Source organism: Nelusetta ayraudi, unplaced genomic scaffold (assembly GCF_046127955.1).
Source record: "Nelusetta ayraudi isolate G7.1 ecotype Tasmania unplaced genomic scaffold, CSIRO-AGI_Nayr_v1 ptg000008l, whole genome shotgun sequence".
Taxonomy (NCBI): domain Eukaryota; kingdom Metazoa; phylum Chordata; class Actinopteri; order Tetraodontiformes; family Monacanthidae; genus Nelusetta; species Nelusetta ayraudi.
This window is the reverse complement of record NW_027466058.1, coordinates 2,613,255-2,639,062: the sequence shown is the minus strand read 5'-3', so window position 1 is coordinate 2,639,062 and position 25,808 is coordinate 2,613,255. Positions and strand designations below refer to the sequence as shown.

At 44.3% G+C, this 25,808-nt stretch overlaps 1 protein-coding gene across 12 annotated transcripts in view; it reads left to right on the top strand.

Moving 5' to 3' along the window:
- The window catches only part of dst (dystonin), a 91,943-nt gene that overhangs the window by 5,221 nt on the left and 60,914 nt on the right, over nt 1-25,808 (top strand). For 9 of the 12 annotated variants that reach the window (XM_076018740.1, XM_076018736.1, XM_076018732.1 and 6 more), the window contains exons 4-9: nt 855-1,068; nt 13,976-14,037; nt 15,889-15,978; nt 17,849-17,959; nt 19,050-19,127; nt 20,806-20,898. In XM_076018740.1, the coding sequence (XP_075874855.1) occupies nt 855-1,068; nt 13,976-14,037; nt 15,889-15,978; nt 17,849-17,959; nt 19,050-19,127; nt 20,806-20,898 (648 nt within the window). Of the gene's footprint in view, nt 1-854; nt 1,069-2,234; nt 2,401-13,007; nt 13,135-13,975; nt 14,038-15,888; nt 15,979-17,848; nt 17,960-19,049; nt 19,128-20,805; nt 20,899-23,546; nt 24,499-25,808 lie in introns of those variants that run through there. The other 3 variants (XM_076018735.1, XM_076018737.1, XM_076018734.1) reach the window with 3 other exon arrangements.

Genomic DNA, 25,808 nt, shown 5'->3' with positions numbered 1-25,808 from the left:
CAGAGGGCCCGGGCGGGCTTCGAACCCCTGTAATACGCATCCGCGCTCCTGCTTTTTCACGTATCCGTTTGTTGCCGCCCAGCACCTTTCTCTCCCCCCCCCCTCCCTTTTTTTTGTATTTATTATTTTTTTGACTGTGTGTGGATGGGGATGGGGATGAGGATGGCGCTCTAACACCGCCGTCACTATAGTGCCCGCGGAGCCTGTCTGCTGTTTGTTGGCTGCATCGGTGGTGACGCGGAGGACACATGCACTCTGTGCTCCCATCACGGCTCTGCTCTGCCTCGGCAGCTCACAACAGCTCAGCAGCAGCAGGAGGAGCAGCAGCAGCAGCAGCAGCAGCAGCAGCAGCACCATCCCCGCAGTCCTCCGGAGATCTGACATCACCCACCTTACCACCCTCAGCGCCCGGCTGTGGAGGGACCAGCCGGTGGCCGGAGCATCCCTCCAAGGGCGTGGCACCTTAGGATAATGACTCACGAAACGTGTGACTGAAGGGTGGAGGCTAACAGGATTGCCTTTTTTGTTTTGTTTTGTTTTTTTGTGTCTCCACCATCTCCTCCATGTATACAGTGGTAAGTCTTACTATTGACCTGGCGGGGGAGCCAGATACTATTGATTTCACATTGGTTTGGATTTTTTTTCGGTGTTCGGTGTTTTTATTGTTATCGATTTTTGGGAGGTGACTGATCGTGTCACTGGGCGTCCTCGCACCTTAGAAAAATGCGCTCACGTTACGCACGTTGACCCGATACAGCCCAATCGCGACGCGTTATTCCGCTTGGAGAAGAATAGACCTTCCCCATTTTTCTTTTCTTCATCCCCCCTTTTTCTTCCCCCCTTTTGTCTCACAGAGCTCCAGTTCGGGGAACCCTTCCCTGCACGGCTCCATGTCGTCCTCGGCGGATTTCTCAGACGACGATGATTACAGCTACAAATCCGGCTCGGCATCGCCGGCTCCCGGGGACACTTTGCCCTGGAACCTGCCGAGACATGAGCGATCCAAGAGGAAAATCCACGGAGGGTCCGTGCTGGACCCCGCGGAGAGAGCCGTGCTCAGGATCGCAGGTGAGGAGCAGTCAGTCTTCTTGTTGTCCGGTTGTGGGATGGAGCTTTTTCTTTTGAACGGGAAGGGAGACGGCGATCTGATAGATGCAGGCCCCGATGCTGTCAGTGCAAGGGGCGCTTTGTGGCTGTTTTTGTTTTTGTGGAACATCTGGTACATATGGAGGGGTCTCACACAAATGGTAGTGGTGGGCGTTTGGTGTGGCTGGATATGATGGTATTCCAACCTCAAATTGAACAGCCAGTTGTATATTATTATTGTTATTATTATTATTATTATTATTATTATTATTATTATTATTATTGTTATTATTATTAGTTCAAAGTCAATATTTAAAATCATCGATATGAGTTATAGTGATTGTTACATGGTGAAGCAGAATTTGTAGCAGCAGTTGTATATTTATATTTGTATCATATTTGGTAGCATTTTAAACCGTTGTACATTTTTTTTCTTAAATTAAACGACAGTGATGACATATTTAATGAGTGGTTGCTATTACTCACTGACGCTGGTATACGCAAGAAGTGTCTGTCATGCATGCCTGGGGCAAAACGACTTCCACCCTTACTTGCAACTCACTTTTGGGTGTCTCGTAACACCACCTGGGCAAACCACCTAGTGGTTGACTGGAAAGTGTGTGTGTGTGTGTGTGTGTGTGTGTGTGTGTGTGTGTGTGTGTGTGTGTGTGGTGGTGGTGGTGGTGGTGGTGGTGGGGGGGGGGGGGTTGTTTTGCACCTGGACCTGGATAAAATAAAGTTCTCTGTGCTACGGGACTGCTGCTAGAGAGAAGTTTAGTTTATTATTAGCCTATAAAAGTGACCTTTTCGTTCGGCGTCTGGCTTAAGATTTCACCCACAGCTGCAAATATTATTCTGTTATTTATTTATTTATTTATTTATTTATTTATTTATTTAAAACACTCAGGACAGAGTTTTAAATCAGTGCAACCAGTCGGGCAGCCCCGCCCATCAGCCCGGTCAAGCTCGGACAGGAAGTGTCGCCGATTGGTCAGAGTGCAGACAGGGGGCGGGCTGTAGGGCGTTTCCTTCGGCGCAACAACAGCGCCGATCACTCTTGAGTGCACGGCACGTACACACGCGCATAAACGCCCATCTAACGCATACACGCGGGCACGCGCGCACACCCACACACACACTCGCATGCACGACCACGGCGCGGACACACTCGCTTGGTGGTGTCCCTGTCCGCCGCTCGTGAATGTCCAGTCGGCGCAGTCCGGGTCATGGCTCAGTACACAGCGCAGGGAAATGCGCTCTCCGACGAACTGGAATACCTACAGGCGTACGAGGACGTCCTGGAAAAATACAAAGGTAGTGTCAGCGGCGGTTTTTCGTGTTGTTGTTGTTCCTAGGTATTACGGACGGCGGAGAAACGGTGTGACTGCTGCCTGACAGTTCAATAAATGTCAGCCAGTGCGCCCCCCTCCTCTCCTGTCCGCTTCTCCCACTGGCCGCCTGCAGTGGAAAAGTGGGAATATTTCCTGCATTACATCATATTTAGTACGATTTTTAGTCATCGTGAAGGATGATACTGTTGTAGGTTCTAGGTTTTTGTTGTTGTTGATTGTTTAGTTTGGTTTTGAAATAGTGGCCTGATTGTTTCTTCTTTCTTTTTTATGGAAGTGGTTTAGTACAGATAGATCTATGAATAATTTCAAAGCACATCATTTGTGTATTTTCTAATATTAACTTGTCAATTTCTGGGGTCTAAATTAGGAGGTGTTTTCAAAGCAGTGGAAAATAGATGGATGGATAGCGTTATATTTTAGGCCGATCGGTCATAGGAATATCATGGACTTAATGGGTGCTAATGTACTGAGTGTGGTATCGCAGGGCAGGGAGGACAATGACATGGCAGGCTGAGACGCTGGTGAGATCATCGCTCATGTCACTCCATGTAGCTGCTCCTTTACGGCTACTCATTAATTTAAGCCAACCCATCACACATAAGAGATCTATGTTTTTCATTGTCCCTCTGACAGCCAGCTACACGTGCAGTCCCCGGTCCAGGCCTGTGCAGCAGAATTCAAACTGACAGCGGCGCCTTTAACTCTTTCCTCCCTGCACGAGGACCAAAAAGTGAAAACGGCAAGCGTTGTGCACTGTGCAGGCTGTGGAAGAGGCTGCTGGGGGAGTTGAGCAGGCCACTCAGCTGTGGCGCATGTCTTAGAAGCCCTGATTGGTTTCCAATGGGATCATATGATGCAGCATCATTAGGAAGCTGTAGCTGTTGACTGCAGGCAGTAGAGCTGTGACACACAATGAGATTACTTATTTTTTCTCCATCAGCCTGGACCAGATTCGTTTTTGGATGTTATATTAAAGCATTTTTCTGTGTGTGGGTGATTTGACACCCCACCTGTGGTTCCATGAGCAATGATTCCTACGTGGAAGGGTAAGACATTATACATATTTACGTTATTTATGAAACAACAGATTTCAGAGTTGATGCAGATGTGTTGTGGTAGGTTCACCCATGGCGCCGTCCAACTTTCTTGGACACTTTTAACAACTAAACGCAAAAGGGTGCAAATTTGATTTTGATTTTGGCTGCTCTTAAGTTTGTAGTTATTGTATAATCCTGCCAACCCGACAGCATCCACTGGGCTAATTATTACCCGTAACAAACACAACCACAGCCGTGTTTCTGACTGCTTTGTTTGCGTCTGTTTTGACAATAGGTAGTGACTTTTAAACAAGGTTGGACAGATAGGGATTTTTTTTGCCTAAAAAATGGTCAGTTCAGAAATAAAAACAGCTTCCCCAAGTGAGAGAAAGTAATTTTTCTTGGAAATTTTGTGGCTTGTCTTCATTTGAGAATAAAATCAAATGGATGTTATATGCCTCAGAAAGGTGAATTCGATTAAACATATGATATTTATGGTAAACTACAAGGAAATACTAATATTCACATTATACCTCCTCTCACTTTTTTGGAAATAAACAAATTTGCCTTTTATTCCGGCTTATTTCCTTTTCCAGAGAAACTTAGTACCTTTATTTTAGGTCTTGTTTGGACTTGATTCTATCAGTCACAGCCTCAAGCTTCTCCATGTGATGCTTCGAGTATGAAAGGGAAGCATTTTCATAGCAGGGTGATCAACAGTAACCAAAGAAACACAACCAAACAGTCAGTGAATGTAGCAACAAGTGAGGCAGCTAGAAACTTAAAAACAGATCAGGTCTTTGTTTCACTCTAATAAAACGATGGTCACTTTTTAGTGTTTCTATGTTTACTGCGGAAGTTCTTGTTGTCCTGCGTCCTGATTGTGTGGACAGGGGCCTGTTTGAATCTCATACTGATCTGACAACCCCTCAGAGTGTTTTCATTAAGGGCCTCACGTTGTGCAAAGTTCACTTGGTCAACTTTTTAGATTAATAATGTCTCTCTGTACTTATTTTGTTTGTTCTGCTTTACATATTTGCCAAAACATGTTTTTGTGGAATCAGCTCCTATGTGCATTCACAAGGGGCTGTTTCCACACTTACACATCGTCCAGGTTAGTGACACAAACTCTGGTTCCACCTCAGAGGTGGAATATTTTTTGGCAAACAAGTCATTCAAGGTTGCTAACTAGAACTGCAGAATAAAAAGGCCTTACATTCTATATGATATAGGAACTTTAAGGTCAAGACAAAGGATAAAAATGACTTTCTTTAGTTTGAGCCCCAAGTGATGCATGCACCCGTCTTACTGGGCAACCTCAAATCAGTGAAATGCTTCATGATGATTTTTTTTTTTTTCTAAGGAGGATTTCTTTTTCCTGATGACTCAGCAGGAACAACCAGTGCTGACATGGGCACACAAAGTTTTTACAGCCCGAGATGATAGAATGGCTCCCTAATTAGGTATTGGAGCTAATAATACAGTGAATAGATCGGTTCCTATGGGTCGGGCTGAAACTCAACGCGGGCTCCACAAAAGGCTGCGAACTTGAGGAGTGAGTTAAAAACACGCTTTCTCAGACACATACAGCACGGCACTAATAGCGCTGGGCCGTGACTGCGTGTAATTATGCTCTTCCTGCAGATCCTGCTTGGTCGGGCTTCAGCGTGTAGGGGCCGTTAAGAGTTTTCCCAACAGTTGATTATCCTCTGACACCGCAACTGACTTAATGGATTAGGCATGCGGTAAACACTCTGCTCTGCTTGCTGTTGATTTGTTTTTGTTTTTTTGCGCACAGACGGCTGCATTGGACTTTGAATGCAGTGCGTTCGTTGAGTTGAATCCAAATGACATGGGAAACAACACTGCTTGCAATGCTGTGGAAATTAATTTTCAGGATGGTCAGATACATACTCAGGATGCCCCCCCCACCCCTCCCCCATTGCTTCCTGCATTGTCCAGAGATTGATTAATTCTATATTTAGTAAATCTTATTTATTGGATTTATGGTAAAATATGGAATAAATATGGTGCTACCAGGACCTCTGCTCGACTCTTTATAGATCTACGAGACCTGGGCACTGAAGGAAGTCACTTTTAAATTTTATTGTACGTACTTATCCTTACTAATCAAACATTAGAAATAGCCATTTTCCTTAAAGAACGTCAATTCTCCAATCAATTCGTCAAATGACATGAAATGTCAATCAGTGTAACCTGATACTGAACTACTGACTCAGTTAGATTTGTTTATTTAAAGATTACGTTTAGGCTCCCTGCACGTTGTGTGCTTTAGGAGGGTGTGGTCTGTCTGTCGCTGTCTCTTTATGCCTCAGAGTCAGCGCTGTCCTGCGTTATGACCTCATATTTCCTCAGGGATCACCGCAGACACTAAGGAAATGCATAATTAATACTATTTGCCTCTTCAGTTATATTTTTTTTTTCATAGTAGACGACAGATGAGTGGAAGAGCGCTCTGTCTTTTTGCACAGTCACTGCCTTTGTCCGTAGCGAGCCGTGCCCGGCCCAACCCCTCTACCCCATGTCGGCAGCCCACTCATCACATTCAAATGGCCTACTGGCCCACACACACACGCACACACACAGAAGAGCAATCCTCCATGGAGACTGTCTGCTACCGTACAAAAGACACTTTGTTAATTTTGCCAGAGCAGCATCCAAGTTCCGAGGACCTGCTCATGTGTCAACTTGATGGAAGCGACACTCCTTCACAAGCTTTTATTCTCACTTCTGGAAGCCGCACGCTGTGAAAGTGGTCTCTAGCCGGCAGATTAGCATTCCTTCCTGTATATTGTGCACACACAGCTGGACATTGTAGATAGCCGTGTCATGAGGGGGAAAAAAACAGAACGTTGTTGAGCTGTGCTTGCCTGTGGTTTCATTTTACAGGATGATGATTGGCCAAATTCAGCACATCAAGATGTATTTCTTGGGAATTGAAGAGGAATATTTTCTATTTCGGCTGTGCTTCCCATTGAGTTCTACTGGCCATAATGTGGAATGGTATCGCCAAAAGAATTTACGTTAAGGGCGAAGAAAATCTCAAAAATGTCAAATTCTCCACCGTCGATTCCCAGCATTCACTCGCGCAGCGTCATGCTACTAATGCGGCCAAGCCCTTCACTCCGGTAAATCAATAAAGCGCATTTAAAATGGTGAAATCCAAACCAGCTGAGCTTCCAGAGAGCTTTTTCTCTGCTTTGCCAATATGTAGCGGCGGTCTCTATTTTATTCAGGCAAATGTTAAAAAAAGGCAAAGATAAATATGTAGAACAGAAATATATTCTAAAGAGATACACGTGTTTGTCTGGATTATTCGTTTTGTACATGAACATATGAACTGACTTTAAGACAACCACCCTTCTGCCTTTATCAAAACGAAATATTTCTACCGGCACTTCACTGTTGTGCTCCGTGCAGTATTTTTATAGCTGTCATGGTGATGGGAAGTCCAGAACGACTGAGACTCATTCCACAGATTTGCTTGGCTTCCCTTACATGAGCTCATCCTGTGAGTTGCAGTCCCAGCCCTGACTCACCCCAGCAGTCCCACCCTTCTCTCTCCAATGCAGCAGATGCTGGGAAGCTTTCCCATGCCAGCAGTAGGAAATGCGTTCACTTTTCCATTGTTCCACACTTGCGTTTTTTTCCCATCTTAAATTAAAACAGCAACAGAATCTTTTGTTAGAAAACTGTGATTATAATCCGATCACCCTGGAAAATGAATTAAGTCACTTGCCTGTAATTTTTTTTTGTCTCTTTCTGCTTGCTTCTTTTTCTTATTCATTTGATTATTGTACTAGACAACCCTATTGTTCTGCAATACCAAGTGACGCATCTCAGGTGTTTCTGATTGGGATATTGGTGGTAAACCAAGACTGTTGACGATGACGCAGAATTTTCCGTTTGGAACAGCTGTTAAATGTGTGTTTATCTTTCCCGATCAATCTTGAGTCACAGTTTTGTAACTGTCACACATTTTTTTTTAAAGGAAATTCTCGGTAAGAGTCAGGAGAAGAAACTGATTTGATCACGTGTGCAAATAGTGACTTGAATGTCAAAGCTGCAGCTGTTACACATATGGGCCGGAGTCAAAGTGTCAACAGCTGTGCTTGCTGTGTCATCTGACTGACCCTCATGCTGATACTTCACTCTTGAAGCCACACTGATTTGTTTTAACGTTTCCTCTTCTCCAACATTTTGACCTGATCAGCCATAAATCACAGCGACCCCCGGTGGTATTATAATAGCAGTTGGCTAATAATTACGAACCAGGCTGTGTTGATTTAGTCACAATGTAAGTTGATATTTTTTGTGTCAATAATGTTTGTTTGTTAAACCTTAGAGCCTACATAGTCCTCTTAAAGCCAGTCAGTATCGGTTCTCTGATGCCTGTGCATCAAACTGCAAATCTCATGTATGTTTCTTTGTCTGACCTTGCTATGCAACTACTTCCTCCGCCAGTGTTTGCCAGTGTCCTTTACGTGAGGTCTGCCTTGTCCCCATCTGATGCCAGATCTGATCGGCTACCCCCTCACACACGAAAGAGAACTCGTTCCAAATCAGAAGTCACGCCACCTCTCAGTAGCTCCTCTGACTTTTGTGCTTTTTGGACTGTGTTGTAGCTATTACCTCACAGCCCCAATCTGAAGTTTAGTCAGCCTGAAACGTCCTCTTTGATCTTCCCCGTTGATGTTCTGAGATTGAGCATTGTTTAAGTCCAAACAGTGGAGCGAACATGATAAACCGTGTGGAAGGGCTGGACTGGAGGAGCTGCTTGGCAGCCTGACTCAATGACTGCTCTGTTTCCAGACACATAGCTCTGATGCTGCCCTGCCCCTCTGAGACGTCTCACTGACTGATTGTCGTATTCTCACCAAGTAAGAATGACAAAAATGTGTTTTAGCATCGCCCCCTCATTGTCACCTTTTTTATTTTCTATAGCCACCTGTGCAAATAACACGTTTCTGAAGTGGTTATGAGGACACCAAAGGAAGCTGTTCATTTTGTGCTGAGTCATTACTCCTCTGGGCCTCTTGAATCATCTACAGAAAACATTTTAACGCCAAAAGAGCCACAAAACTATGAGCAAAAGACAAGCAAACTGTGCGAGCCAGAGGAGAACTTTTATGGTTAGTTTAGGTTGCTGGGAAGTACATCTTAAGTTTTTACTAACTCATCCAGCCTGACAGTGGTCCCACTTTTGTTCAAACTTTACATTTTCTGTACTTGTTCATAATTTAAGGAAAACCTGTTGCCCATGAAGCTTGACTTTATTTCACCATTCAGTTTCATTTAGTTTCTATGTTAGCTGTTTACACGGCATGCTAATGTTATTGTTGACTTTTTTTGTATTCAACATTCATGTGTCATTGTTGGTCTTTAATAATGTTTTCTTTTCTTTTCTTATTAAAGTCGTGATGTTTTAGGGGTCCAATTATCAAAAAACAACTTTAACTTTTTTTTAAGATATATGTATTTAAAGATAAATCATTTTTGGTTACTGGCATGCTAGCTAACACACCAAGTGCAAATAATAAAACTTACACACTTTAGATGGCATTTTTTTTTGTATTACTATGCCAAAACAGCCATGTGGGGGATTCTGGGGCCTCACTATGTAAGAAATCAAACTGATTATCATAGTAACGCCTCTGCAGACGTTTTTGGGTGAGATTTCTCTGCATGAGTTAGTAGCTGTCTTCCCCCCTAGCTTGCACTAGCAGCGGCTGGCCAATCACAGGGGAGTGGGCTGTTCCAAGGCGGGGCCACGCATGGAACAGGTAGGGGAGGGGGACCAAAGCAAACTATGTCTATTGTTGGAAGTAGACCAGCAAAATTCTTCTTTGAAATCTAGTAATGTGAATGATAGGACCCCTTTAAATAGCATTGGACAAACTGCAACCTAGACATGGAAATGTCCACCACTCTGCACAGCACAACATGGTGGCTGTAGGTTACCAAAAAGACAAAGTCCATGTTGTGTATGGCCAAGCACACTAAGCTGGTTGTGACACACCAAGAGCTGTGAAAAGAGGAGGAGCAGTCGAGCGAGAATGTTTAGCGAGTCCCTGTCACCAGCCGGCGGGTTCGAGGGCTTTTCAGCGCCGTCATTATGTCTGTTTTGATTCGCCTCCCATACGAGGTCAAGAGGATTACACCGGCTGAATTTTGATTGCTATGCCTTTTTCACTGTGCTTGGAATGTGCAGATATTTTTGGCATCCTGATGTAACGACATGCCAGCGGGTGTCACCAGCTCCCCGGGCCACACAGGAAAACTACTTATATTTTTCACTATATATTTTTTCTCTCATTTGCAGAGTCATGTGCAGTCAGTGTGCACAGTCCCGTTTATATCTTTTTTAAAAAAATGGTCCATAAAATTGGATGTGCTGTTTGTTATTGAACTACATAATTGGGCAACTCGGTTCTCAAACCTTGATCATTCTAACAGGTAAACGTATCCAGCAAAAGTCTTGCAACACCAAAAATATCAGAACACCCTTACTGAGGAGAAATCACACTCAGAAATATGGAAAGGAATTAATGAAGACCCTTTTGGGTCCACTTTGACCTGAAGAGTTGACTTCATCCTCTGCGTGTGTGTGCTTACGTCATGTTGTGTTGTGTTGCGTTCAGAGAAATGACAGACTTCGCCCAAGTGGCGCAGTTCATGCGGTTTTGCAGGAGGGTGCAGGAGGGGAAGGGAGGGAGGGCAGCGTGGCCGCCCGCTGCTATTAATAGCAATGCACATGTGCTCTGCTGAGGTCGGTCTACAAATAAGTGTCTGTGCAACCCCGCCGCCGTCTGTTTGAATGTTACCAACTCAAACAGTCGGTTGGCCTCTGTGACTCTTACAAATCTGGCTATTCAGTGCTTTGTTAAAATTAGCGACGTGCTACCATGCTTGAACTATGACAGAGGAGGGCACGCTGGGCTAGTAATCAGTACTTAAGTACCTGCCGACTTCCTGCCTTCATGATGGAAAAGGCTTCAACGACTGTTTTCCGAGGAAGGAGCTTTGAATGTCATCAGGTTTCAATTTTGAAGAATGGCGGCCAGTCTGAATTGATTTAAGATAATCCTATGAAACCATGAGCTGTATGTAGATTTACTTGTGACAGGTTATCAGATTAAAAGCTTTCCCAGTTCAGAAGGTTTTTCACTGATTCACTGACAATGTTTTACGCAAGCAAGCGTCATTAAAACAACCAGTGATCCGTTTTTCGTCTAGATACAAAAATTAGAAAATTACAAGCAGATTATTTTTATTTATTCATTTATTTTTTAATTTGAGACACTGAAAGACCCTAAAACTTACTAAACTGGTTTTGTTGGACAGTTTTAAGAGAGTGCTTGATGATTTGGAGAAATAAATGTCCGACTGCGTTTTCTGCCTGGTTTATCTTCTCTTTGTGGCAGTCGGTATTGAATTTGCTGTTTTTCTAATGTGTAATTCTACCTTATGTTTGGCAGGGACACTCCTGGAAAAGAGATTATCAAGCCCAGTCAGGTTTTTCCTTTCCTGCTTAAATTAGGGGTATATCATAATCGCAGTCTAATGACTGTCATCAGGAGTCGCATGTTGTGGAAATACAATATTATTTATAAAGTTGGTTTTATATGAAATAAGCATTTTAATTCTTCAAAAATGGAGGAACTGTCCTGCGGAGGGCTTAAAAACAAGAACAGCTAATCATTAGAATAGCAACATCATGAAGGTGAGGTTAATAATAAGAATGTAAAAAATGTAACAATGCAAACATATCAGGCTACCTGGCCATTTGGACATTCAGCTGGTGCTCCTGAGGGACCATGTGTTTGCTTCTGTACATCTCTTATACAGTATCCCCCTCCAAAAATTTAATTAACATTAAGTCTGTAAGACTGTATCAAAATGCAAAATCATGTTTGGTGAGTTTCTGAGTCTTATTTTTTATTTTATTTTTTTTAAAGATTTTTCATTCTCTGCTTGATGCTAATTTGTACCTCTGCCGTTTTGCTGCTAAACTAATGCATATTTACATGTAAAGGAAACTGAAGGTTTTTCCTCATTCCCAAAGGAGCCTCAAGAGGGCACCACTCTGTTAAACACACCTTCATTTTTGGGGAAAGCAGCACAACCTGTGATGTGGCAACTTTGGATCTTCCTCCTGCTTCCCTTCTCTCCCCTTTCGCTCTAATGTTTCTATTAATGCGGCCTGCGCTCTCTGACAGCAGCTCGTGACCCGAGTGTGCTGAGTGTGTGTGTGTCTGTGTGAGGCACGCTCCTTGTATCAGCGGTTGGATTAGTGCTTGTTCCGATGCCCATTCACTCACGGGCTGGAGGGCTTCCAGGAATGCGCGCCCAGCCAATCCGTGCTAATGGTTTGCTCGAGAGACGGTCAAAACGTTTTTGAAAGCAAAAAGCTCAGATATGAGCCAAATTAGTGTCTCGCACTGCGCCACCCTCTCTTTATCTCTTGGCGGCGGCGGCGGCACCAAGGGCCCTCGCAGCAGCAGTGACACAACAGCCCTGCCGGTAAATGTCTCACCGCGGCGATGACCGTCAGTGATAGCTGGACTTTCGTCCAATGGAATAATGCCTTACTGAGGTGTTCAGGGCTGGATTCTCTGTGGATTCACAAAGCCTCGTGTGAAGTAATTCTCGGATCAACCCACTTTCCAATTCTCTGCAGTTTTCCCCCCTCATGCACTATTTATAGATGAACTGAATTTAAGAAGAAGAGCAGTGCCAGAGAGATCTTAAAGTGCACCATATATCCTGACAGACTGTATTTATTGGTTTGGCCACTGTAGCTTTGATGCCAATGAATTAAAATGTCTGAAGTATTTAAGCATTGCTGTAATTTGTGGGTCTACAACAGACAATTTATCCTATATTTTTCTCGATTATTGTACATTTACTGTGCAAAATACAGAGTACCCTGCCTTACCCCTGAGAAAAGAACATTAACTTGTCATGAAAGACCTGAGTTCAAAGATGGCCCCTTAGTAGTTCAATGTTTTCAAGGTTATGTCATTAAAATCCCTGCTGACAATTTTTTCCCCCGGCTTGGCTTTCTGCACTTCCTGCTGATGTGATGTAAACTATGCAGTGGTGATACTCCACAGCTGTGCAGGGGAGAAAACATTGACACCCTGCAACGTTGGTCCTCCAACTTTCTTCAGCTTTCCGAAAAAAAATAAAAATAATAATAATAAAAGGGACTTATCCCGTCATTGTGAAATACGATAACATTGCTCTGAAATAACAGCACCGCCATCGCGGCTTCATCCTAATTTGGAGTCTGAGACATTTTCCCCAGGCTGCCCTCTCATTCTTCCCTCTGATTTTCTCGTGTCGGGCGCTGCTGCTCGGTCCCCGCCACAGTCAAAATAGCGAGAGCAGCCCTGGAAAACCTGACAGGACTCGTTTTGGTTGCCTGATGAGAGAGCGAGTAGCGGCTGCCCCAGAGGCAGATCAGCGGGCAGGCAGGCAGGAAGAAGGGAGAGTGTCGCTGCCTCTTCAGCCTCTTGTCCTCATGGCATCGGCCTGTCTGGATGACACTCGGGAACCGGCTGGGAGGATGTTGAGCTTGCGGGAGACCGAGAGGCAGCACAGAGCTCGCCTTGTCACCTTAATGTGCTGCATGGGTCAGTATTCCTTTCCTTCACAGCAGATCGTTCACGGCCATGTTTGCGTATTATTGGCGGTAGCCTTGAGTAATTATTTTTCTGTGCTCTGGATCATCAGAAGGTGGAGTGGTGCTTGTTCTTAGCCAATCCTCTATTGTTTTGCAATATGAGAGCCTTTGGTCTTTTGCAAGGATCACATTGGCGAGTTGTGTCTCGCTGATGGAGACACGTGGAAGCAGAGTCTGTGAGTCCCGGCTGCGGTGTCTGGCTTGAGTCCCGCTCTGACGCTGGACGGAGGTTCTTCTGAAGCTGTTCATCATGTCGAGGAGAAAACCCAGCCGTACACGTTGGGGCGACTCCACAGTTCAATGAATTGAGTCATAAAGGGACTGAATCGGTTTGCTTTGTAGTTGCGTCGCTACTTCGCCCAGGTTTTGCAATGCTCCGCTGGCTGCAGAAAGTCTCCTCTCCATGGTGACTGTAAACAAAAACATGAAGCGGCTGAAAGCACGTAGGAGACTCTGATGAATTCCAGCCTCTGCTAAATGGATGCTTTTGTTTCAGGCCACTGGAAGTTTTGAGGTCCTGGTGTGTCCCTACTTTCCTACTTGACAGTCTCATAACAGCATGTTTTTCTGTGGGAAAAGAAAGCCAAAAAAAAATAAAAAATCCCAGCTAGAAGACTTTAAGTGTGCCATGCTTCAAAGCCCAATTTTTGGTATAATGTAGCCAGAAGGTAGAAGCGGCTACTAAAGCAGAATATGACACATCCAGTTACATTTCCCCACGAAAAGTCGTGTTGTGTTGTCCAGCTGCTTGTGATTAAGACCAAGTGCCATGTTTATTTTCTCCTCCACAGATGAAAGGGACAGAGTGCAAAAGAAGACGTTTACAAAATGGATAAATCAGCATATCATGAAGGTAGGAACAAATGCACGGCAGTCACTCCCTTCTTGTTATCTATTTCCCCTGCACTCTAATGTTAAATTTAGCATTCCTGCATGTCACAGCAGACCCAAAAATCTCATTAGTATGCATGTTAATAATAGCTGAACCCTGTGTGAAAAGTTTTTTTTTGTCATTGAAACAGTCAGTGATCCATTTTTCCATTGGTTAAAATAATTAGAAAAGTACTGGCAGCAATAACAGTTACCACCTCTGCGTTGGGTCCTGACTTGCTTGGCCTCTGATGTTAATCAAGCCAAACATCACTTAGCATGACATTTGCTGTTTTACCACAGTTGTGTTGAGTCACCAACTGGGCTGGAGTGTAATTTAATGAAACATTTCAGACACCGCTAGGCGAGTGCTGGCACGTTTCTTCTAACATGCCTCTTAAAAAATAAATCAGACTCACATATGATGGCCCACTTTATTTGGCTCCCACTGCAGTGTTCACGCAGAACTGTTTGGAGAAATGTCACTGTCATGGTTGAAGGAAGCTTTGCATCCTCTTTGCTATAATCTGTTTTATATGTTGACTAAAAGTAGATTATTTTTTCTCTGTGGGACACGAAGGCAAATATATGAGCGAGCTCAAAAGCCAAGCTAAAGCACATGTTCCCTCACAAGCCTCTTTGGCTCATTCATATATTAGAACACACACACACACACACACACACACACACACACACACACACACACCTTTTTCTGTTGTACATAATTCGAAGAATGCCAAAAATACTCCGCTGCTGGGTTCTGGACTGTTCAGTTTCACACTTCAGTCACACAACACTTTCACCATCGGGGCTTATAGGAAATATTCAATGAATTTGAGCGGCATGTTGTCCCTTTTAAGTTTTTGTCCGGTGCATAATAAGGATGTGAACAAGTGTGACAGCAGTTGGTAACACTGCTGCCAACACAGCTGCATCAAGCAAGCCATTTCACTCATAGCTGGTGGGCCCCTCCTCCTCCACACAACCATATGGCCAAAGTTATTTTGCACTTTCATCATCATCATCCTTGGACCTTTGGGCCTCCTGTTTGTTAAATGACTAGTCATCCATAACATTATTTTTTAATCATTGTTTTCCAAGATGCATTTAGCATTTCAAGCGTGAAATTTTCTTTAGGCCTCTGGAGGCCCTGCAGACTCCTGCTCTGCCTCCAGGGAGTGCTATTTCTCGAGTCACACTCTCTAAATGTTGCATCTACCTGTGAGAAGGAGGAAATAGCCTAGCCCAACCTACGTTTAGCAACGTTAGACCTGAATGGGCTCAATTAGTGGCATTTTGCTTCACGTTTTAACAACCAGATGCCAGTGATGGGGGGCGGGGGGGTCCGCCACGACGACTCAAAAGTGCAGAGTCACAGTCAAGGATTTGCTTCGCCGACCCAATAGCAGAAGGACGCAGGTCTATTTTGGCTCCGCAGCTGTGGCTGCAATCGGGGATTACAGTGCCGAAAGCCCTGTGTGAAAGCAGGTCAACGGTCAGCAGCGTGAGTGATTTCAGGGGTGTGGTATGTAGGACAGGAAGGGGCAGCAGCCCTGCAGGAAGGAGAAATCTTCGTACCGGAGCTGTCAAGTGCCCTGATGAGGTGTTGCAGCAATGTCCCGGTGCAGGCCATTGACTCTGTGCAGTTCCAATGTCAAATGTTATACCTGGATGTATGTAATTATATAAAATACAAATAAGACAAAACATGTATATAATAAAAGTGTTGCCCTTAAGAGCGAAAAACAAAGTCAGTGACAGATTTAATGAAGTACAGGGTTTAAATTCTGTTTTTGTTTTTGTTTTTTGTTTTTTTGTTCTCTTTTCCCTTCAGGTACGAAAACACATAAATGACCTGTACGAAGACCTGCGAGATGGACATAACCTGATCACTCTGCTGGAGGTTTTGTCTGGAGACACACTGGTGAGTTCGCGTGATGTTCTCTTTCAGGGTTTTGCGGAGATTTAATAGACAAAATTAATCTGCGCAAGTGCAGAAACAAGGCAAGTGTTGGGATTTGCGCGTCAGAGCTGTTGCTATGATAAACAGACTTCAATATGAAAGCGCACAGGACATCATAAGACACAATTAGAAGGGTCATAAAAGTTTATTTCTTTTTTTCCATGTGGCTGACTTAGCAGAGAATCATGGGATTTAATGGTAAACAAGCCATGTCCTTTGTTGTTTGTTTGAGTGTTGTTGTCCACTTAGGGTTTTCTATGAGACTGTACAGTTGGTAATTATGTTTAGTGTTGCGTAAAAAACAGTTATTTACAGTTTCCAATAAAACAATCATCATCACAGTGTAAAGACATATTACGCCAAAAAACCCAACTAGTTCTCTCTTGTGGAGCTTTTTGCAGCTTTCAATCAACGAGAGTTGCCAACCTTCCCCTAAAATACAGAACTGTCCCGTATCTGAAATGGTGCGTCCCATTTTGAATCGATGCGGGACGGGGTTTGTCATGTGTTCCTGAGTTGTCTTGAACATAACTTTTTTTGGACGCAAATTTATGTTCGTTTCCATAGAGTTTGCTTTCAAAACCGTAATCTATGTAGCTGTAAGCAATACCATTTCACAACCCGTGCGTGCTGGCTGCTTAGCTTGCATAGAGTAGACTATGAATCAGGATCACTTGTTCTTTTCAGCTTTATTTATTTAATTCCTTTGTAAAAGCCATCCATCCTGCACTTTATTGACTGTTGTGGAAAAATAGGTTCAATTAAAAGATTTCAATACGATTAAAAGACTTGGATTTTTTCTAATGTCTGGAAACAAAGCATGCAGTTCAAACTATGTGAACCATATACCTTTTTTGAAATCCTATTTTTAAGTTATGATTTACCACTGCTGGCAAGCCACTGGCCTGTGATGGTCATGGCCCCGAGCACTGCGCTACAATCATCCTTTTAACGAAGTTTGACCTAACACTCCATCCTTTTTAACAGTCTAACAGTGATACAAAAATTAAACAGCACATTACAGGACACAATATCTATAAATCAAAGCAGCAATTGACAGGAGAGCAAGGGTCCAAACATGGAAACAGCAAAATCAATTACCTTTAAAATTCAATTACTTTCTGAAACATTAAAATTATATTATATTCATGGCAAATCATCATCGAGAGCAATGCTTGTCATTCCTACGCCTCACACACATTATTGCTAAAGATAGAGAACAAGGCTGAGTTCTGTCTGAATATAAATTGTCACATACCAGGCTTAACACGAGAAGAAAAATGCAGATAATTTAATTTTAGGTTAGGTGGCAATGTAACCGACAAATGAAACAGTGAACAAAGAGTAATGATGATAATCCTAAACATTGACTCTCATTAGAACAAAGCGACATCCTTATTTGTTTGATTATAAATGAAAGTTTTTTCTATTGGATAACGTGAGAGATGAGCCGTCAAATGAGGTTTGTGTTGTGGGAGGTTTCAGCTTGAAGCAGTGAATTATGAAGCATTTCATTCTGTTTAATGACTTTATTTATGGAATTTTATAAGGTAATTCGATTAGGCTTCCACTCCCTCACGTCATTATACCCTGATGTGCTCCACTGTCGTCAAACTGCATGTGTTTCCTGCGCGAGGAGTCGCAGCAGCGACTTCCTCCTCAGTGGCGCTAACTTTCATCCTCACACTGTCCTCCATTCTCTTTAACTGTTCATTTATTTGCTGTCCATTGTCTAACTTCCTTTGATTTTGGCCGCCATCTATGTGTGTGTGTGTCCATGTCTTCCTTTCTCTCCTCCCCCTATGTGTGGCCTTTTATTCGGGGTGCTAAGCCGAGGGAGCGCGATTTGCTGAAGACATTGCGGTTGGTGAGTGGGACAGCGGCATGCGCGGTTGAGCAGCATGGAGACACGGTGGATGATGGTGATGATGATGATAAGGGGGTACGTGTGGCTCACCCCCCTTGCCCCCACACACCTTAGGACCTTTCTAACCCACTAATTCAGGGCGTGTTGTTGACAGTTAACAGACGTTTAGAACAATTCCAACGTACGAATGCTCACAAAGTTGATTCATCTCTTCTGTTTGTCCTTCCATGATCAAATTTTGCCACTTTAAATGATGAGCTCACTTGCTTTTGGTTGAACAGTAACCCACAAATCCTTTTTTTGTGTTCTGATAAGCCTAATGAACACCTGCTTGTTTTGATTTGTAATTCCTATGTTTGAATATGCAAGTGACATAAAAAGGTGACTGTGGCACTGTGACCATGCAAAGGCACATTAAATTCAATATACTCGGCAGACAGGTGGAGCAGACGACATCCAATGCTGTTGGCTGCAGAACGTGGCTCAGCTTAGCCATTCCAACAGCTTTGCCCATCGGCTGAACCGTCACACAGCGCTGAACCTTCATGAGCACCAGGACATTTTGCATCCGCTGCTTTTAGGTCCCCTTTCTCCTGCTATTTTCATCTCCCAAAGAAGGCTCCTAGGTGAATGAGATTCACCGGGTCAAAGCTGCCGTTGCGCTTCAATATTAAGACAGGCAAAATTCCCCCTTAAGCTTTAATCAAGAAGGAATCGTGGCTGAGCAAATCTCCCCGCTGCACCGCGGCGGCAACGCATTTTCCATTTCATTTCCTCACGCTGTGGCTCCCCACTGACCCCTCGCGCGCAAGATGCTACTTTATTAGAATTAGATCATTCACTCTGAAACTGTTTGGCAGCTCAAGCCAAACAACGTTTTTAAATCTGCTTGCTTCCAGCTGCTAGAGTGTGTGTCTACAGGGTTTGCTCGGTTGGTTGTCACTGATAAGAGAAACGGATGTTGTAGATTTGGAGTGGATTTGCAGAGATTGAAGGAAAGGCAGGCCCTGTTTGTGTAAGTCTTTCCTCCGACGGGTGAATTGGTAAGAACATGGAAGCATGTCCTGTGTCCACACGCTAATGATCACGTTTGATTTTGTCTTTGCACGCCGAGCAGACCGGTGCGTCTCCCTCACTGCATCTCCCTCCCTTTCTGTGTCCACAGCCTCGGGAGAGAGGGCGGATGCGCTTCCACAGGCTCCAGAATGTACAGATCGCACTGGATTATTTAAAGAGGCGGCAGGTACGGATCCTTCAGGTCACACGCTCAAGCTGTGCCTCTTCTCACAGTTTCCATCGGCGGAGGAGCGGAACACATTTTAGCCCAGATAGCTGTATTTTCCACAGGCGGATGAAGTCAGAGTCTAGATAAAAATGTCAAAAAGGGACTGACTCCTCCCCCTTACACTTGAATGTGAACATGTGTGGCTGGCAGAATTCGCATGCACTGGCGTACAAAAAAGAAAGAAAGAGTGTGTGTCTTTTAGGTGGTTTAATAGCAGGTAACAAAAAAGAAAAAAGAAAAAAATGCTTTCAAGAGTAATAAAACTATATATAAAATAAATCCAACCAAAAAATATGGCAGTGGCTGGAGATTGACAAACACAAAAAAAGACACTCAAAAACCAACGATATCATACAACCTGGAAACAAATTTCAATTAATAAAAGAAAATAACTTACACTGACTAGATTAAATCAATTGCTGAGATGCTTGATCCGTTCGAGACAGTCACCTTTAATTGAAATATTATACTCTTAATGTGTAATATTCAGAGTCATGCTTAGCTTTCACGATTAGCCATTTTAGCATTCATGCACGTGGGTAACGCACACCTGTATGTTTAACGTTTCACCCCACCTCGTGATACCCATACTGGCTTTACTTTAAATCCTCACGACTCGGTGAACTCATGGCTAAATTCCGCGTGTTCATTTTTCATACTCGTGTGTAAAGAAAAATATATACGAATATATACGAACTCTGGCAGAGCGATAGGCTGCCGCCTGATGGCAGCTGTCCACAACGACATAATAAGATACAACGGACAACCAAGCAGGTTTACCACCCGGTTATACATGTAATTACATCATGCTTGTGTTTATTTTCACGCAGCTAAGCTACGTGCATGACCCACTGCGCTTTAGGCAGACACAAATACAGAGCCACTTTGTAATTGGCCAGGCGCGGCGCCACTCAGCGTGGACTTGGACCCGTGGAACTTTCCATTCTTCTTCTTTTGTCAATCGGCGCCCAGCCGCCTGTGATAACAAAGGCGGCGTTTGACTGTGAATGCCACCAGCAGGGTTTGTGTGTGTGTGTGTGTGTGTGTGTGTGTGTGTGTGTGTGTGTGTGTGGTTTTTCTTTTTTTTTCTTTTTTTTCTTTTTTTTGACGGTCTCGCTGCCCTCCGCATGTCCCCTCCCCCACCCTAGCAGTCAGCCGAGGATGGGGATGAGGAGCGCAGCCCCGCTGAGCTGCAGCCAGATGTGACGTAAGACTCAGACAAAGGGGCTTCAAAAAGATGCTGGAAAATGAGCTCCATTGTCTCAGACGGCACGAGACACTGCGAGGCACATTCAAGGCTGTGTGGCCCTGAAATATAAAAATGAAAATCCCGGTGCCATAATGAATCAACGTGATTGACTGTGATGTGATTAAGGAAACAGCATGTGCAGGTTTTAAGCCTTTAATTGGAGGCAAGAAGCCGTTTCCCCCCAGGATGCCCCCATTACTGTTGCCTGCACGATTTAATGACTATTCTGCCACCTTGTGGCGCATATCTAGTAGCAGGCGTGCACATAAAAAAACAAAACGAAACAAAACAGAACCTCACTTTTTGCCTGATTTCAGCAAAATTAAAGTCAAAAGCAGTGTTTCAGATTTTGATGTGGAACGTTTGTTTCTTGCTTTCTGGACACAGGTCAAACTTGTAAATATCAGGAACGATGACATCACAGACGGGAACCCCAAGCTGACCCTGGGATTAATCTGGACAATCATTTTGCACTTTCAGGTCAGTGCTTTGATTGAAGTGGTTGAAGTGGGGAAAATCGTGTCACGCATTCACACCTGTTATTGTCACCTGATTTGTTGCCTTTTGTTGCTGGTTATTAATTATTGAAGACTGGTAAAACTGATATCACTACTGTGTCTCTATTATAAACCTTGTTTCTAGAGCAGTTGCTTATTCTTTTACCCTGAGAAATTCACAATAGTTTGGAGCTGTAATTATAGTAATTATTTGCCAAAACGGTCCAGACACTCCTCGTGTTGATGATTCTAATTTTGATCACAAGGTGTCAAAGTTGTTTAGCACAAACAAGATTTCATGGTCGCCGAGAATTTTCCCAGATTTTCTCAAAGCGTAAATGACCAAACCTCAGGTCATGTCTGTCTTTGGGTTCATTTTATGTTTGAATGCAGTGTAATGAGGCGTGAGAACGGCTTTGTGTTTGGGCAGTGTTTGGAAATGAAATGTGATCCCAGTTTACTTTTCCTTTTGTGTTTGTGGCCTGTAAGCCCAAACCAGTGGAAGCATTCATTAATGCGCTGGTGCTTAAATACACTTGTAATCAGATCTGGTATCAAATCTGGAATAACCTGCAAGAGCTGCAAGAGCTGTACAGCTTCTCTATCCTTTGTAATATCATACCTTGTAATATCTTGAGCACTTATGTGACTCACCTTTTTGTCAAAGGGCAGGATCATTGCAATATGACTTATTTTGTCAAAAGAATGGCCTTTTAGAAAAGGGTAAAAGGTGTACATATAAGTTGAGGATTATGTATATATGTACGTAAATATATATATGTGTATGTATATATCCATATATATATACACACACAGCATACTACATACTAAATATGCACATATTGAATCTACCACAAACGGCCTTGTTTGGACAGAACACTTGGGTTAGTTTTAGTGCTTATTTATGCAAAACTTTGTTTGTGGTTGCCAGGTTCTGTCTAACAGCTGTGTTTTGGGATGCACATTGTTTTCATGTTTTTGTGCTTTGTCATAAACTGTGTGCGTGTGCGTGTGTGTGTGTTTTTCCTCTGGCGTATTACGTCGGCTCTGTTCCTCACGGCTGCTTTCACTGCTGACGCTTGTTTGCACACACACACCGTATCTCACTGTAGCTCGTCTGTGGAGCAGATTTCATGATTTGTGTTGCTTGCATCTTTAATACAAATCGTATCTGATTGTTATTCGTGACAATGCCTCTGTTATCAGCACTGTGTGGAGTAGCTCTCGGTCGAGCGAGCCTGTGTCTGTCCCAGACGTGCTCTATCGTGCTGCATATAAAACCTTTGTGCGAATACGAATGAAGCATAAGACTGATTCATCCGTAGTCATATGGTAAATGTGATGTGCATAGTTCTATTTATTTGAGTGTGTAATCGCATTCAAATCTACAGTTGTGTTTTGTACATACTTTTTTAGAGTGTTTTTTGTGCATAAACAAACATCTGGACAGGGAACTTTTATCAGTGCGATTAAGAGAAAGATTTGTTTGCTAACTGCTTCCTGCTGCTTCTCCAGCTGTCAGGGAAGGGAAAAGGACTGGGGACAGTTTTATAGGGCTAAGTGGGCGAAGACTCAATAGCGTCTAATGGAAATAAACCACATGGCAAATGGTGACGGTGTGAATTCCTTTTGTCTTATCTCCGCCTTGATTTCACATCTTTTCTTTGTCCAAACTCTGTCATGCAGCGTTGAGTGCAAACCAGTGTTTAGAAGTGTGACCTGTTGACCGCAAGTGGCTGAAGTCGTGTGTGTGGGTTGAGCCGTGTGGGTGGTCAGGTGACTTTACCCTTGAGGGGAAACCTCAGTGGCGTTTGACTATTGTAACCCTCACAGCAGCTCGCTCTTATTTTTAGCTGCAGTCTTCCACCTGCAGCCTCTTTCTCTCTTTCTCCCCCCTGCTCTGGTGATAAAAGTCGCTAACAGATTCCCTCACAGCGGCGTCCCGCTCCCGTCAGCCAGCCCGCTGTCGTTTTACAGTTCTTGTAAGGCTTTCACGCGATGAATCACTTCCTAGTCGGAGTGTTTGGCCCTTTGTGAGCTGCGGTGGAGGGGATCTGCACAGATAATAGTGTTTGTATAAACCATTGGACTTAAGCTCCACCTCTGGCTCCCCTATTGTACCCCCGGCTTGATTAATAGGCCCCGTTAAAGCTCGGATTCGCTCTCATTGACCCACGCTGTCCTTGTTTGTCAAAGCCGTTTCTGTCCGGCTGGTCTGCGCGGCCAAAACTTGCTGAGCCAAAATTCTCTCGTGGCATAATAGGTGGCTGTGCCTCGTCCTCCCCTCAACCCTTATTACAGGCTCTGGTGTCGGGAGAAGCGGCAGTGACGTGTGCACGCTCACAGTGCAAGACGACTCAGACTTGCCGGTCTGGAACAGGTCTGTCCACAAGCGTTTTTTGTTTTTTTTCTTTTCTTTTCTTTTTTTTCTCTCTCAGCTGAGAGTTCCGGCAGCACGTGAGCCACGTCTGTGCTGCCGCGTTTATGGCATTCGGGGTTGGATTAGCGCAGCGAGGGAAACGTTTCAAAGGTCAGTGAGGATTCCAGCGTCATGGGGGGAAAGATCCGAGAGGGATCGTGCGAGCGAGGGAGTCACGTAGAGTAGGAGAGGGAGGGAGAGCGCGAGAGCGAGAGCGAGCGAGAGCGAGCGAGTCACAGCGAGTTAATGAAAGGAAAAGTCAACTCTGCCCTGAGTGGAGTTTCAGCTCTGGCTGCCGCGTTGTCTGCCGCCTCTCACAGCGAGCGGGACACAGAGTCGGCGATGACTGTCTGTGGCTCTTCACACCAAGTGGATCTCGCTGGATTCTCTGCCTGAGAGCCGCCGCCGCTGCTTCCGTTTAGGAGCTTCAGCTCCGTCGATGGGCGAGGGAGCGCCTGACTGTCAGCCATGGGAAACATCTGCGGCTGCGTCCGAGGCCCCAAGGAGGAATGCTACGTCGACCCCAAGAAAGCACCGCTGAAGCCCGGATCCAGGGAGCTCAAAGGTCGCCGCTACTTCCAACGGAAGAAGAGGAAGTCTTGGGATCTTCAGCTCCTTGAACCCCCGACGTTGACCGGAATCATAGCCGCCGGCGACAGCGAAGGGCCTGGAAGGACTGCGGGGGAGTCCCGAGGAGGGCAGGGTGAACCGTCCGAGGTGACGGCACCTTCAGCCGGGTGGAGAATCCACAGTGAGGGCGACAATGTCGGCGAAACCCCAGTTTTGGATCCCCATGAGGATCCCCCTGCTGAGGGGTCGGCGTTCTGGCCTGGGAAGCTCCAGGCCGAGCGGGATGGGGGCGGCTCCCTGGAAGAGAAGCTCCACTGCACCCACGCGTCCTCCGGGGCGGCCAGGGACGGACTGCTCGCCAGGAAGCTGCTGCGGCGGCAGCTTCGCAGGGCGGTCAGCTTCGGAGCGGTGGAGCACACGCTGCGCACCCTGAGGGGCAACGATGCGTCGGGTGGCGAGGATGCGTTCGCCAAGATTATATGGGGCTCTCAGGCTCGCAGCAGCAGGAGGAGGAGGAGACGACGGGCCTCTGTCTGCTCTGGTTACCTAGAACATCCCGCTGCTCCTGCCAAGTGCGATTCAACCCCACGCAAGGTAAAAAAAAAAACAATAAACGATGGCGCAATATTTATAGACGTCCAAGGTGTGATGCAACACGGGCAGGTCGGGGGGATTCACTCTGGTTTCGTATCATCTCAACTGGGATTCAAGTGTCACGCAAAAAAGATGCAAACGTGCAGCTGTAAGGGGGAAATTAATGTTAAACAAATGTCCTTGTCATATTTAAATATTATGAGTCATGGCTGCAGGGTGTGTGTCAGTGTACGACACAGTGGTAAAATGATGAAGATTATGTTTTATTGGACGGGTTGCGAAAGAAGAGTCAACTGTTAGTGACAAATAAGAGAAGAATCTTTTCTTTTTTTGTCACTAGTTGTCATCGCTGACAAAGTCGCTGTGGTCCTGCATCGAGTGTTGGGTTTTCACTTTTCTAGGTTTTGTTGCTTGTTCAATTTTATGTAGTTGTTTTTATTTTCAACAACGATTATCCACAGTTTTTATGTAAGCTTGTTATTTTCCAGTCATGTCGGGGTCACTCACAATTTGTCAGGATCAGCTTTGCCAGGGTTTTTGAAGTATCTTGAGGAAAATGAAAAAAAAAAGGCCCATTTTGAAGGAAGGAAACAGCCCGTTTTGGCAATGATGAAGAAACACTCTTGTTTGCCTTTAGATTTCTGACTTTTCAACATTTCGGCATTCCTTTGTGTGGCTTTTCTCCCCATTTTAGTTTGGGATTCAAGACAAACATTAACCAGAGTTTGTTGTGGCTGCTGGCTTGTTGAACCTACGTCTTATCCATTCTTTTCTTTGCGTCATAGTAATTGCAATGTGGCCTCTTGCAATGTGTCTTGTTGTCTTTTTTTTTTTTTTGGAGAATGAACTTCCCCCCCTAATTGAAAATCTACTCTTGGCCATTAAGTTTAAATGTTTTTGTGTAGGTTGACTTTCACACACAAAGGAGATAGGTTTTAGTCCCCAAACTATAATTAGCCCAAGGCGACTTCTGTGTAGTGTCAAGTCTTTTCATAACATGTTTATTACACAACTCTGACACTTCTGACCTATTGTCAGTTTCCAAGTTTAAAGCCCAGTTGGAGTAGATAAGGACACTTTTTACCCACTAACACTTAAACCAAAAGGTCAACATTATGCAATATTATTGGGTGTTGTTTTGTTGTGCTACATTTGCCTTGTGTTATATTTTAAAACAAGGTTGTTTTTTGCACTGAGTTCACTTGACTTTCTATTGCAGAGGTCCTTAGTTTTTCTGTGACGAAAGACCTTTTACCTAAATTGAAGATATGCTGTCGGACATTCCCTTAAAATCAATAAAAATCTTTTGA